We start from the raw sequence: 12,609 nt of genomic DNA, 5'->3' as shown, positions 1-12,609 counted from the left end.
ACCAGATACAAGTATATCCTCCTCAGGGATATTGTGAGGGAGGTGACGGATTACGGCCTTTATGGATTTTAGGGACTTGGGAAAGAAGGTAAAATAGGAAAGTTTGTTGTTCGATAGATGGGACTTGAGGGCTTCGAAATCCGCCATGCTTTTGGTGAGGACTCTGGTCCCGTTTCTGGTACTGCGGAACTCAAAGTCGCCTTTGACCACATTTTTCAGATGCTTCTGCAACTGAATGAGGTTCACTGTGGACGTGAGAATTACTGGGGGGGCTGCCTGCTTTACCTGAGGTTTCCTCCTCCAGCGTAGTGGCTTCTGCACCAGAAGTGTCCGTTTCCATCGTTGTCGCCCTGAGGTGGGCGAAGTAGTTCTTGGTGGCAACCTCTGTTTTGGGGTTCCTTTCCGCGGCTGTCGTTGTTTTCTTTGGAGTCGGAGCGGATTCAGCGGTACTTTGTCGTTTCCGCCTCCGGACTTCTTTGAAGCCTTCCTCCCGGGCTGGAATTTTTGTGCCTGATGAGCTGGCTTTTATCAGGGACTTCAGCTCGTTTAGCGTAACTGTATAGTTGCCATAGAGCGCATTGAACAGCGTCTTGCCGGAGTGGGCCTTGCAGTAATTAATCCTATTGTCGTCTTCGGCGCTGACTATTGCCGCCCATTCTGCACTTTCTCCAATCGCAGCAGTTGTGAAGCCGGCCACGTCCTCAGTGCTGCACAGGATGTCGAATAAGCGCCTGTATTGAGTTTCGGCATCGGGGTACTGCTTAATAATTTCTTTAAATTCGGCCTGTAGAGCGGCTCGTTTTTCGGCCCAGAATGCCTGTTACCCCGGCACACGGACGCCAGCCATCTCTGGCCCGACACTTACAGATTCAACAACCCAGCCGAGTATTGACGTATAAGACTAGATGATAATAAGCCACAACTCACTGCCCGCACTGAATTCACAAGCAATGTTGCCTAAGACATAACAAGAATTCACTCAGTAACGCACAATCCAAATTTCACATCCAATCTCGAATCTTGTCGAACAGACAAGTTCTCACTCGTCGACCTCACTCCTTACTCAATGATCAATCCGACCTCCTAACACGTAGCTGTTCTCCTGCCTTGACAAAGCTCACTACTCTCCTCAGTCGAGTCGCTCTTGACGAACACAACGGTAACTTTTCCACACACACATACACACTCACCAACTCTGACTCAACTCCTACTCCTGTCAATTCTGTCAGCTCTACCAACCCTCACTCACCCCTCACTATATCTTCCACTCCATGTATCTTCTTATATAACCTAGAGTCGGACATATAGAAAACCTGTCACTGTCCGTATTCTTGTAGGCTTTGCCTCGCAACCGTTGTTTACTCGCTTTGCCTAGCAACCGCTGTTTACTCGTCGTTGCTAAGCAATGAAGCTTGCGTTGCCACATTTTATTGAATATGGGCAGTTCCCACACCTGGATCATTTCGTGCACCACTCTGTAATTGTGGGAGTCACGGATACTTGAGCAGTTCCTTGTACAAGATCGACAAGATTGAGTTTGTATGGATTATGTTGGCGAACCTGACGGCTTCATGTCCTGTGATATATTTATAGGACTCATCGGACCGATCGGACTGATACGAGAGTATACGACATAGGGAGGTGATCTGTTTCCGTTTATTTAGTCGATTTCGTCACTCGCGAAAGGTGGATGAAAATGGCTGCTTCCGTTAGGTAGGTTTTTATTTTATCATAAATGTGTTAGCAAAGATTCTTTTCCTGTGTGAAGTTTTCTTATGTAATATGTGACCCGTACAAGTTGGTTATTCATATTTGTTTGAAGTTTAATCCAATTTTTCCAAATTTGGTGTGTATGTTTGTTTCCTTAGACATGACGCCAATAAAATATGCTGCTATGCTCATCCAGATGCTCCTCTGATCGAAGATTACAGAGCTGGCGATCAAATATGTTCCGAATGTGGCCTTGTGGTCGGTGACAGGTTAGTAAAATTGACATTGTCAAACACAAACACAGCTACGAGAGTGTATGTTATTACGCAATTCATTTCAGGGTAATTGATGTGGGTTCCGAGTGGCGAACATTCAGCAATGAAAAAGCTGGAGCGGACCCATCTCGAGTCGGTGGCCCCGAAAATCCACTGCTTAATGGTTCTGATCTATCGACAATGATAGGGCCTGGGCGTGGAGATGCTTCCTTTGATGGGTTCGGCGTTTCAAAATATCAGAACCGTAGAACTGTAAGTAATTGTATTTTGTATTATCAGTCATACATTGTTTTTGTAATGCTGGTATTTTTTGTGATAGAATTCAGCCAGTTTAAATATTACATGAATTACTTAGGTACACATGAATTTAACATGATGTTGCTCATGTTAGGTACATGTGGGGAATGTTATTTTCAATGAAGTAATGCAGGTGGTTGTGGTGTGGCCTTATGGGCCTTTAAATTTGTATTTGTTTATTCACGGTGTATAAGTTAACTTCAAAGCAAACATTAGAATGTCTTGAATGTGTGAGAATCAAAGTAGAGATCTTCCATAACTGACACAACAGCAAAAACACGAAAAAGAAGAAGAAAAACAACAAAAGCATAATATTGTCATGTGTATTAGTGACTAAAGACAGGATTCGGATTGGTAATTGTATTTATTAACAACCTGTAGGTTGTAACTACAATTAATTATTACACTATTGTGGGTTTACACAATTTACAATCACTCCACACTGATCTCTTCACTATCTGTACTAGTCTTCAGTCTCACTGAATCACACACTCCAAATAAAGCCTTCCATTCACACAATAAGTCTTCACTGGCTGACTTGTCAGCTATCACTCACTGTCACTGACTATCACACTCATAAAGCCTTCCAATCATACATTCAGGTCTTCTTTCACTATGAACATCCCATGGCTGTTTTGCACCGAGCACTGACTGAACTGTGACGCTCATTTATATAGCCAAAGGATAGACAACGCATCATCATAAAGACATGTCACATGATTGCTACCCACTACTGTTGTGTGATGTCACCGCACTTTCAGGAAATGTCATGTGATGGCCACGTACTGTTGTGTGACATCACAGTGCACGTTACATAGCAACGGTCCATCCACAGATATAGAAAACACTATTCCTATACTGTTGGTCGCGTGTGTTGTCTAGCAATGGGTGTTTTGTGGCTGTGCATGGCACAGGGAACGGATTCTTTCCTTATTGTTGTGTAATCACTATGTTTGCAGATTTCTGTGGCTCAGCAGTTCTTGAATGGTGTAAATATGCCAATTAGGATAATTGCCTGCTGTTTAAGTCCTGACAAGTATTTCTTACTACGACAATGCTGTTGAATTTGGGGCTCGCCCTGTAGATAAAAGTTTGAACACAAGGTATGAATGAATGTATGTATGTATAAGGGGTGGGCCTTCTTGGCCTTTGCACTGCGACCTACAGTGATCTACTGTGCTTCCTCTTTTGATAATCCCCTCAGCAAACCTGCGCTTTGAATGAAGCACAGGATTTTGTATGTGGGGACCTCAAAATAGTCACTTGGTTCCATGAAGTACTGACCCAAGTGATGTAATCTTAAATAAGCTAAGGCCTCACATCCACACAGGATATGTGTGGCTGTTTCATTTTCTTCTTGACACCTCTCACAAGTGGGACCATTACTTAGTCCCAGTTTGATGAGGTGTGCTTTAAGGTCACAGTGTCCTGTAATTAGTCCCACAACCCATTGTAGCTGGTTCCTGTTTAACTGCAACAGTTCCTTTGCTCTTTTAGCAGAGGGTCCTCATATGAGTCCCTTTGCTTCCCTGAGTCCTGTCAAGAACTTGAGCTTCATATTTGTCCAGTCCCTGATTGCCTTTCTGGCAACTCCTATAGAGATGCCACAAGCTGGTTCAGGTCCTGTGACTGGATGTTCAGCACCAATCTTAGCTAATTGGTCTGCTGTTTTGTTTCCAGCAATACCCTCATGCCCAGGTACCCATGTTAGTTGTACCCTGTTGTGTTTGGCCAGTTCCATGAGAGTTTGGTGGCAATCCCAGACCAATTTTGAGTTGATCTGATGTTTGTCAGGCACCTTATGTGCAGCTTGGCTGTCAGATAGAATGTAGATGTTCCTGTTTCTGTAGTTCCTATCTAGATTCTCCATAATACATGCCTTAATGGCATATACTTCTGCCTGGAATACTGTCATGTACTGCCCAAAGCTGAAACTAAGTTTCTGCCTCGTGCCATAGCATAACACACCAGCTCCAGTGCTCTTATTTATCTTGGAACCATCAGCATACCAGATTTGAACCCAAGGTAACAGTAACTATTATCTCTTACAGTGGTAAGGATGCAGTTAAAGAAAATTATATTGGTAAACACAATGACTTCTGGGAAGCTGTAACTGATCTTTTGTCTTCTGAAATTTTTTAAATTATTCTGCCTTGAGCAGTGCAGTTTAAAGAAGGCGTGGAATGAGTGGGTATTTTGTTGGATTTTGTAAAAAAGTTTTTGAGGAAGTGAGTAATGATTTAATTATAATTTCGCCTTGTCAAAACTATGTAAGTTCCTAGGTTGACACTTTTACTCCCAGCAACTCTGCTCCTTACTTACCTTGTTTGAAGTGCACTAGCAATTTGCAATAAAGAAATTTGTAACAGATGGTCTAGATATGCCCAGAGAATTGCTAAAGGTAGCTACAGGCACCTTCAGCAACACATGAAAATTATTATATGCTTGAAATGCATTCAGAAAGAGACTTTTTTTTGGATTGTCACTTTGCTTTACTATTTGACCTAGGTCAGATTTGGTAGCCTGTACAAAAAGCCAATGATCTACCTAACAAAAATAAAGGAGCATGTGTTAATTTATGGATGAGGGAGCACATTCCTTGTACCACCAAGTATACTTACATCATTCTTTTTCCCTCACACGTGAAGTTATGCCATTTTTAAGTTCTGCGAGATTTAGTAGGGCTTATGCCATATCATTGCAGATCTATACATGCACTCTCCTAATACTTCTTCATGGCATAGTGCTTAATTAGTTAAAACAACTTTTACTTTTTTATGCCATATCATTATACAGGATTATTCATAAGTTATTCAAAACATTTTGAAAATTAACATAAGTAAACTACGCAATGGATACCAAATTTTATTACACTGAAATAGAGATAAACTTGCCATTTTTTTTTTTTCCCCCATAGTTCACAGATGCCCAATGTGTCCACCTTTGCTGATACGGCGGACATCTATGTGATAATCCATTTCGTCCCACACCTGTGTCAGCATATCATGGTAGACCAGTGCCACAGCAGCGGTGATACAGCTGCGAAGGTCCCTGAGATCTATGGCAACTATATATGCGGGCTTTTAAAAAAAATTAAGAGATTCATTCTCTATCGGCATAAGAATTACCATGATCCAATGCATAGTTTATTTGTTGTGAATTTTTAAAATGTTTCATGGACTTACAAATAACCCTGGATAATCAGATGGAGCATAAGGATATGGAAAGTTATGGCTGAAAGTCTATAACTGGGACCCTCAGATTTTCAACTTTAACTTTTAACAAAGTATAGTAGATCCTCATGACACTTTGGAATCCACATTGAATGGCAATCAGTTGTAGTCACTGCCCATATCTCTTCATTGCCATAGCATATTGCTGAAGAATATTTTAATATTCCATTAAGTCCTGCAGTATATAAATGGATGATTCAGTTATCTCATGATCACACATAACATTTTTCTTTGTTACTGAGAAGTTCATACCTAGATTGAAGGTTTTTTACTTTTTATATTACAGTTCTCCCTTTGAATGTTTGATATGTAGTCATTATATCCGACTATGATGCGATTTATGTTTTTAGTAACCAGTTCAGAAGAAATTAACGCTGAAATTCATGGCAGGCCTTAAGCCCTAAAATTGGGGTAATGAATAATGATTGGAGTCATGCAGCTGTTGAACTGTGCAATGCACACACAAAATAGATTCTACTAGGGCCAAAGACTGAAGAAGGGAATTGGTACATAATACTCGTAGAGAAAAGTGTTGAGAAGAAAAGTCTTTATTTGGTTGAGAACACTTTTGGCGATATGTGAGCCAGTTCAGTTAATTTCCAGTTCTCAAACTGGAAAAATATAATTCTTTGCAAGTGTTATGAATTTATGTTAACTACAATTATCAAGTTGAAATACTGTGAGTGAGAAATCTGAAAATCAAGCAGGCTCAGAAATACATCCACACTCAAAATATGAATGTCATCTTTTCCAGATGAGTAGTTCTGACAGAGCATTAATCAATGCATTCCGAGAAATCACCAGCATGGCGGACCGTATAAATTTACCGAAGACCATTGTTGATCGTGCCAATAATCTGTTTAAGCAAGTACACGATGGGAAGAATTTGAAGGGCAGAGCTAATGATGCAATCGCCTCGGCATGTCTGTACATTGCGTGCCGACAGGAAGGTGTTCCACGTACATTTAAGGTGTGTTGGTTGTTCACGAGGACTGTATTCTTTTTGTAATTTCAGTATTAACTTATATATTCTGACCTAGTCCACCATCCTCACTCAGTCTTCTCATTACTTGTGTAGGTGTATCAGATTGCATTTATGTCGATCCACGTATGTTGTGTATTACACCGCACTTAAGTTATGTTTTTTTCTTAGTAACAAGTCTGATGTTTTGAGTAATCATTTTCAAGATTTCTGATTTTGACCTTTGATGGCACAAATTACCATTCTGTGTAATAAATTGCAACATATTTGATGGTTTTACACAATTTTAGGCATGTGTTATGTGATAAGAGAATTCTGTACTGTATTTAACTGAATAACACATTCCCCTAAGTAAGGCAACATCCATCCCATTTTGACATGCAGAAATTTGTTATTTAACAAAAACTGGGATTGGCATCAAGTGGTATGATATGCATAGTAGATTTCATAACTCCATTAATGGTTTGAATGTTTTATACTGGAGAAAGTTGATACAGAAGTGGAAAAGAGGCTAAGAAAATATTCTTTTTGGCTCAGAATGTGGTCATGTTAGATTTTATGAAAAGATATGATTTGGGACAGTCGCACAACAAATAATCAAAAAGATACAAAATAGGCACTACTTTGTCAGTGTTCATTTTTGTTAGTTTTTGGTGGTATTACTGCATGTTTCAGCCCTTTTTCCTGGGTCATCTTCAGGCATACACGAATACTATTTAGCTTCTGAATTGCATCATTAATCAACCTGTTCATATTGTATCTCTATCATTATTCTATACTAATAATTAAAACTAGACATTAAACTTGATATTAAATGGATAGAAGTCCAATGGTTATTAAGGTATTTGTAGTCAATATTACAAATTCTGTTTAAGCCTTGTGCCTGCTACATATCATATTTGTGTTGTTTGTTGTTCCCCTATGGTAGTGATATTGTGCCGTGGGGTGACTGCTTGCCGGGATCTTTTTTTCAGAATATAGGTTGTGTTGGTTTTTTGACCTTCCTGGAAAATGAGTATATTCTGTTAAACGTGTGAACGCTGAACATGTTCAGGGTATCCCACTCAGATTGTTTATACATGGACTGGGATATTCAGATCCCCATGGTGAGTGTTATTGCTGTGCTGTAGCTGTTCTCTCTCAAACTCAAACTTGAACTATACAGACACAATATGAATTGATATTGATTAATGATGCAATTCAGAAGATAAATAGAATTCATGTATGCCTGAAGATGACCCAGGAAAAGGGTTGAAACATGTAGTGATACCACCAAAAAATAAATTTTGACACGGTAGTGTCTAGTTTGTTTCGTTTTGATTATTTGTTATGCAGCTGTCCCAAATTATATCTCTTTGTAAATAACACACAACAGGATATGTTAAACTAAACCCATTCTTTTAGCCATGCATTGTATTGCAGCTCATATTTATTATTGTTATTATTATTGTGTTTTAAAAGGAAATATGTGCCGTCAGTAAGATCAGCAAGAAAGAAATTGGACGCTGCTTTAAGTTGATTCTGAAGGCTCTTGAAACCAGTGTGGACCTTATTACAACAGGAGACTTTATGTCACGTTTCTGTTCCAACCTCGGTAAGTTCTGTCAGTGTGCAGTCGCCTGTGTTCTTTAGTTTTACTTTGATTAAAACTTAAAGCAACAAAATATCAGCCTTTTATCATTGTTATTCTTTCCCTCCTCCCAGTTATGCTTTGAAGTTACTGTCATAATTTTGCATAGTACCATGTAGAATTCACAAATAGCATTTTGTGTAATTGAAGTGAAATATGCTGATTCCTCATGTGCTGTAAGTTGACTCTTATGCTTGTACCTCATGTAAACCTGGAGCTGGAGCTGAAAGTAAAGTAAATGTGGTGCTGTCGGTACGTGAGTTGTAAGAAATCTCTTTGTGAGTATGATAAGGAGTATATGTAAGAAGATGGGTTTCGGGAGCCTGAGCTGTTTCTTCCATCTCCAGTATCAAGTTGATGATTTTCAGATTTGCAAGGAATGAATAATGGGGGATAAAACTGTCTTTTTCACTTTGATACAGGACTCCCCAACATGGTTCAGCGTGCCGCAACACACATTGCTAGGAAAGCAGTGGAGCTTGACATTGTGCCCGGTCGATCACCCATTTCAGTTGCAGCGGCTGCAATATATATGGCTTCACAGGTTTGCATGCAGCACGTTTGGTCAGTTGTTGCTGTGGTATTCCATATGGAGTTTGTCTGATGTGTCATGTTCACATTTATTTTACGTGCAGAGTAGATGTAAATATTTAACGGCCATGGGGTTTGTTGCGCTGACCACGCAACACCCTCTATCCTCTAAAGTTGTCACTAACTTTGCCAACAAGCGGTGGTCGCTTGGTCGATAGTGTTTAATTGTGGACTAAAACCATGGAGTTTGTTTGTTTGTAGATGTAAATATTTTTAGTGCAGTTAAGCATTATACAGAATTGTGTGTTTTTAGTGGTACTCAACATATTCTGCCTCTTAATAAATTCTTAAAAAAAGTAGAAAACAGGATGAGAGGGCATGGACTGGATTTGTCTGTCTCAGGATAGGAAATTTATAGATCAACTGAGTAACTGGCCTTTTTATATGGAATTGACTCTATAAGTCTGGAAAACTCAAACAATGTGTGACTTGAGCTTCTCATGCCAGTGACTATGAAGACTGGTGTCATGTGGAATGTTGATGCCATGTAGTCTTGTAGAAGGCTGTTCAAGTTTCTGAGCAACATAACAGCCTCTGTTTTAAAAGTCAAAAGGTATACCCAGGAAACAGTGATAACTACTACATGGAAGGTTTCTCATTGCAGTTTTTATCTAAATTTGGAGTAAATATAGTGTCACGTGTATGAGTGTGTAAAGTGATTTCACTTTGGTGGTTATACCAGATGAATTATTGTATGCAGGCAAGATAAATTTGAGATGATAGGAAATTATAAAGATCTAAAATTTTACGCAGAACATCGTTCTCTAAAGAAATTAGTAACATGGTAACACTGAGCATTAATGGTTATTATTTTTATCTTTATTAGGTTAGGTGTCATCCATTATCCATAGTATTCTGTGTGTAAAAAAATTTTTTTCTTAAATTGGCTTAGTGGGGCGTGGAGTCCTACTGGGTCCACTCAGCATGGCGGTGGCCACTGATTGGCCTATTGTAGCCTGCCCTGGGTGATTATGATGATGGAGAATTTGGTGGAATGAAGATTGGCAGGGGAAACCGAAGTACTCGGAGAAAACCTGCCCCAGCACCATCCACCACAAATCCCACTTGACCAGACCTGGGATCGAACCCGGGCTGCTGCGGTGGGAAGCCAGCGACTAACTGCTTGAGCTATGGCGTGGCCCATTCTGTGTGTAAAATAGGCAGTGTTTTAAGTTTTGTTACTGTAGCTTATGTTTCTGTTAGTTGGCCATCTGCAGCATTGGTTTGACTTCTGGATTGCAGGCCTCTGAAGATAAACGCAGCCAGAAGGAAATTGGAGATATTGCTGGTGTGGCTGATGTGACAATCCGCCAGTCGTACAAACTGATGTACCCTCACGCAGCGAAGCTTTTTCCAGAGGACTTTAAATTTGCAACTCCAATTGATCAGCTGCCGCAGATGTAAAGTGTGTTATATAACAGTATGGGTATGTGATGTTACATGGGTATTAAACTGCCTGGCTGTGTTTAGGATGGTGGAGAGATTGGGCACAAGTATTCTTAAAAAGATTTAAAAGTTTGTGACGATGGTACATTAGTACAAATATTTTGTTTTTGGACATCATTTATCATTCTTGTCTTTATCTAAAAACTGTTCTGTTTATCTTTCAAAGCACAACATTAAATGGGACAGTTTTTAGATAAAAACAAGCTGATGTATAATGTCCAAAAACATATTATTTGTACACAAATATTCTTGCAGTAAAAGAGTGATGTTTAAGTAAAAGTTTACCATTTATTTTGTTTTTTGTTTTTATTTGTCAGCAGGACACTTTTGTTAATAATATGTAAAAGTACAGATTTTTTTAATCACATTCATATGACTGTTTTTTTTAAGTGAAAGTTGGTTCATTCTTACTTTGTTAATATGTAAATGAGAATACAGAATTTTTTTAAATCATGTTCATATGACTTTTTTTAAATGAAGTCAGTTCATTCTTGACCTAAGTGGGCATTCATTCATATCATGTGTGTTGAAACTGCAATATGTCACTGGGGGGATATATAAACGGGTTTTGGATTGGATGATTTGGATTTATTGACACCTTTTACACATCATTCGTAACTGCATGTAATTACAGTGCTGTTGCTGATCTGTACACTGTACATATTGCTAGGACATGCTAAGTCTTCTCAGTGTTCATCAGTTGTGCATATCACTGATAAAACACAGCACATACCATGCCATCTTACAGTTATGACCAAGTCTTCAGTCTTCAGGAGAAAGTACTACTGCTACCACAAGAAATGAGATGATACACACAATGCTGTGCACTATTGTTTTGTGAGCAGGAGTACTTAGAAGTTCATGGACATGGAGAAGTGGTGAATATGCAGAAGTCCTTATTTTCACAAGGACCTTTTGTGGGATGTAAGTAGCTTCATGGAGCTGAACCCTTCTTGAGAAGCCACCAATTTTGTAGCTATTCAAGAACTTCCCAGCATATTTGGAATGGTGGGATGTAAAACAAGCATTAATAATAATGCAAATGTTCTGCATGTTTAGATGTTCCTTGAAAGATGTCAAAGTAAACAGTAATTTGATGATGGCTGCAGTTTCTGTTAGCTCAGCTAACTGCTGCTTCGGGCTCTACTTGGTTTTGTTTGCATGCAAGTAGAACTCATCTGGCCCATGATTCCATGGGACATTCACTGAAACTCATTCTGCACATCTTCAAGACTTGTTCCTGAAATATGTCTAGTAAAAAGGGACCAAGAGAAGATGTTGAGGGAAAGTAGTAGCTTGATAGATGTGTAACTCTCAGCTTACAGAGAATAGATCTGTACCTGACAGTGCAGTATGGCTGTTACAAGACAACTTGCTCTACACAAAGGCATGCAGGAAACTGACATCCTTAACCTCTGCCCTACACTGTTTTTCAGTCTAGGTGGGGATGGAAGTTTGGACTGGTCCTACATGTGACAAATGGTGCAACCATGCCATGGATAACCATGGAGAAAATACAATAATGTTTTGAATGTTTTCTTTATTTCCTGTGATGTGCATGTACTGAAAGAATTTGAAACAGGCTCTTACTGTCCCTCTTCTTTCCATCCTAATGAATCAAGACATGAAACTGCTACATTACCAGTACTCATTTTACTCGTATAGAATAGAACTTGGTGGGCAACCCACATTGTCAAATGTATGTTTATATTGTGACATGGATGGCGCAACAGGAAGTAGGGGGTCACGTGAACACTGCAGTCTTGCGAGTGACATCACATACCCTCACTCCTTCCATCATTATGCAACGCGGGGTGACATAACAGAAGAGCAACTGTGTCAGGCAACCATTGTTGCAGTGACATAACAACATCTGAGCAAGCTACAGTAACAGGCCAGTCAACACTCTGCCCCTCTCCACTGCGGTGATGTAACAGCAGTTCCCACTGTGACATAACGCGACAATGCTAGTAACACAAGGGAACAGTATAAAAAGCCGGCTGAGCAGTATGTGGTCAGAGAGTGTGAGATCAGGAGTGACACATTGCGGATCGTGAAGTCGCTAAGTGCAACAGAAGTCTAGCAGTTGCCGAGAGCAGTGGATGTAACTGTGATACTGCCGATGGCAGTAATTGTAATTGTGAATTGTGTGAGTGAGTGTTCAATAAATTTGCCACATCCAAGATGGCGTGAAGTTATTTGTCACGTGGCATATACCCAACACGTGACAATATGTATCCAGAAAGGAGAGAAGCACTCGTTCCAGCAGAAATTAAGAAAGCATACTCCTGTTAAAACAGAAGAATGTTACTATGCTTAACGTGGTTAAATGGATGGTGCATAATATAATTCCCGTCAAGAGTTTATTACTTCAGACTTCTACTGTATTCTTATCGGTATGTGAGCATCTCTTTTGGACCTTTGTGTTGGAGACTGTTCTGCAGC

At 39.7% G+C, this 12,609-nt stretch overlaps 1 protein-coding gene across 1 annotated transcript; it reads left to right on the top strand.

Moving 5' to 3' along the window:
* Positions 1–1,573: 1,573 nt before the first annotated feature.
* LOC111864437 (transcription initiation factor IIB) lies at positions 1,574–12,589 on the top strand. Its single transcript, XM_023851673.2, has 7 exons — positions 1,574–1,713; positions 1,869–1,979; positions 2,051–2,237; positions 6,270–6,485; positions 7,959–8,091; positions 8,550–8,671; positions 9,961–12,589. Exons 1-7 carry the CDS (start codon positions 1,691–1,693, stop codon positions 10,120–10,122), a joined length of 954 nt encoding a protein of 317 aa, XP_023707441.1. The 5' UTR covers positions 1,574–1,690; the 3' UTR covers positions 10,123–12,589.
* The last annotated feature ends 20 nt before the right edge of the window (positions 12,590–12,609 follow it).

This window comes from Cryptotermes secundus, unplaced genomic scaffold, assembly GCF_002891405.2.
Source record: "Cryptotermes secundus unplaced genomic scaffold, Csec_1.0 scaffold609, whole genome shotgun sequence".
NCBI lineage: Eukaryota > Metazoa > Arthropoda > Insecta > Blattodea > Kalotermitidae > Cryptotermes > Cryptotermes secundus.
Note: the sequence above shows the minus strand (reverse complement) of the source record. Positions and strands in the feature narration are given on the sequence as shown.

Excerpts from the sequence above, each read along its gene's own strand:
- LOC111864437 (XM_023851673.2), top strand. The coding sequence starts at position 1,691 with ATGAAAATGGCTGCTTCCGTTAG. Across the intron at positions 6,486-7,958 it reads GTGTTCCACGTACATTTAAG|GAAATATGTGCCGTCAGTAA; the intron begins GTGTGTTGGTTG and ends GTGTTTTAAAAG. Across the intron at positions 8,092-8,549 it reads ACGTTTCTGTTCCAACCTCG|GACTCCCCAACATGGTTCAG; the intron begins GTAAGTTCTGTC and ends ACTTTGATACAG.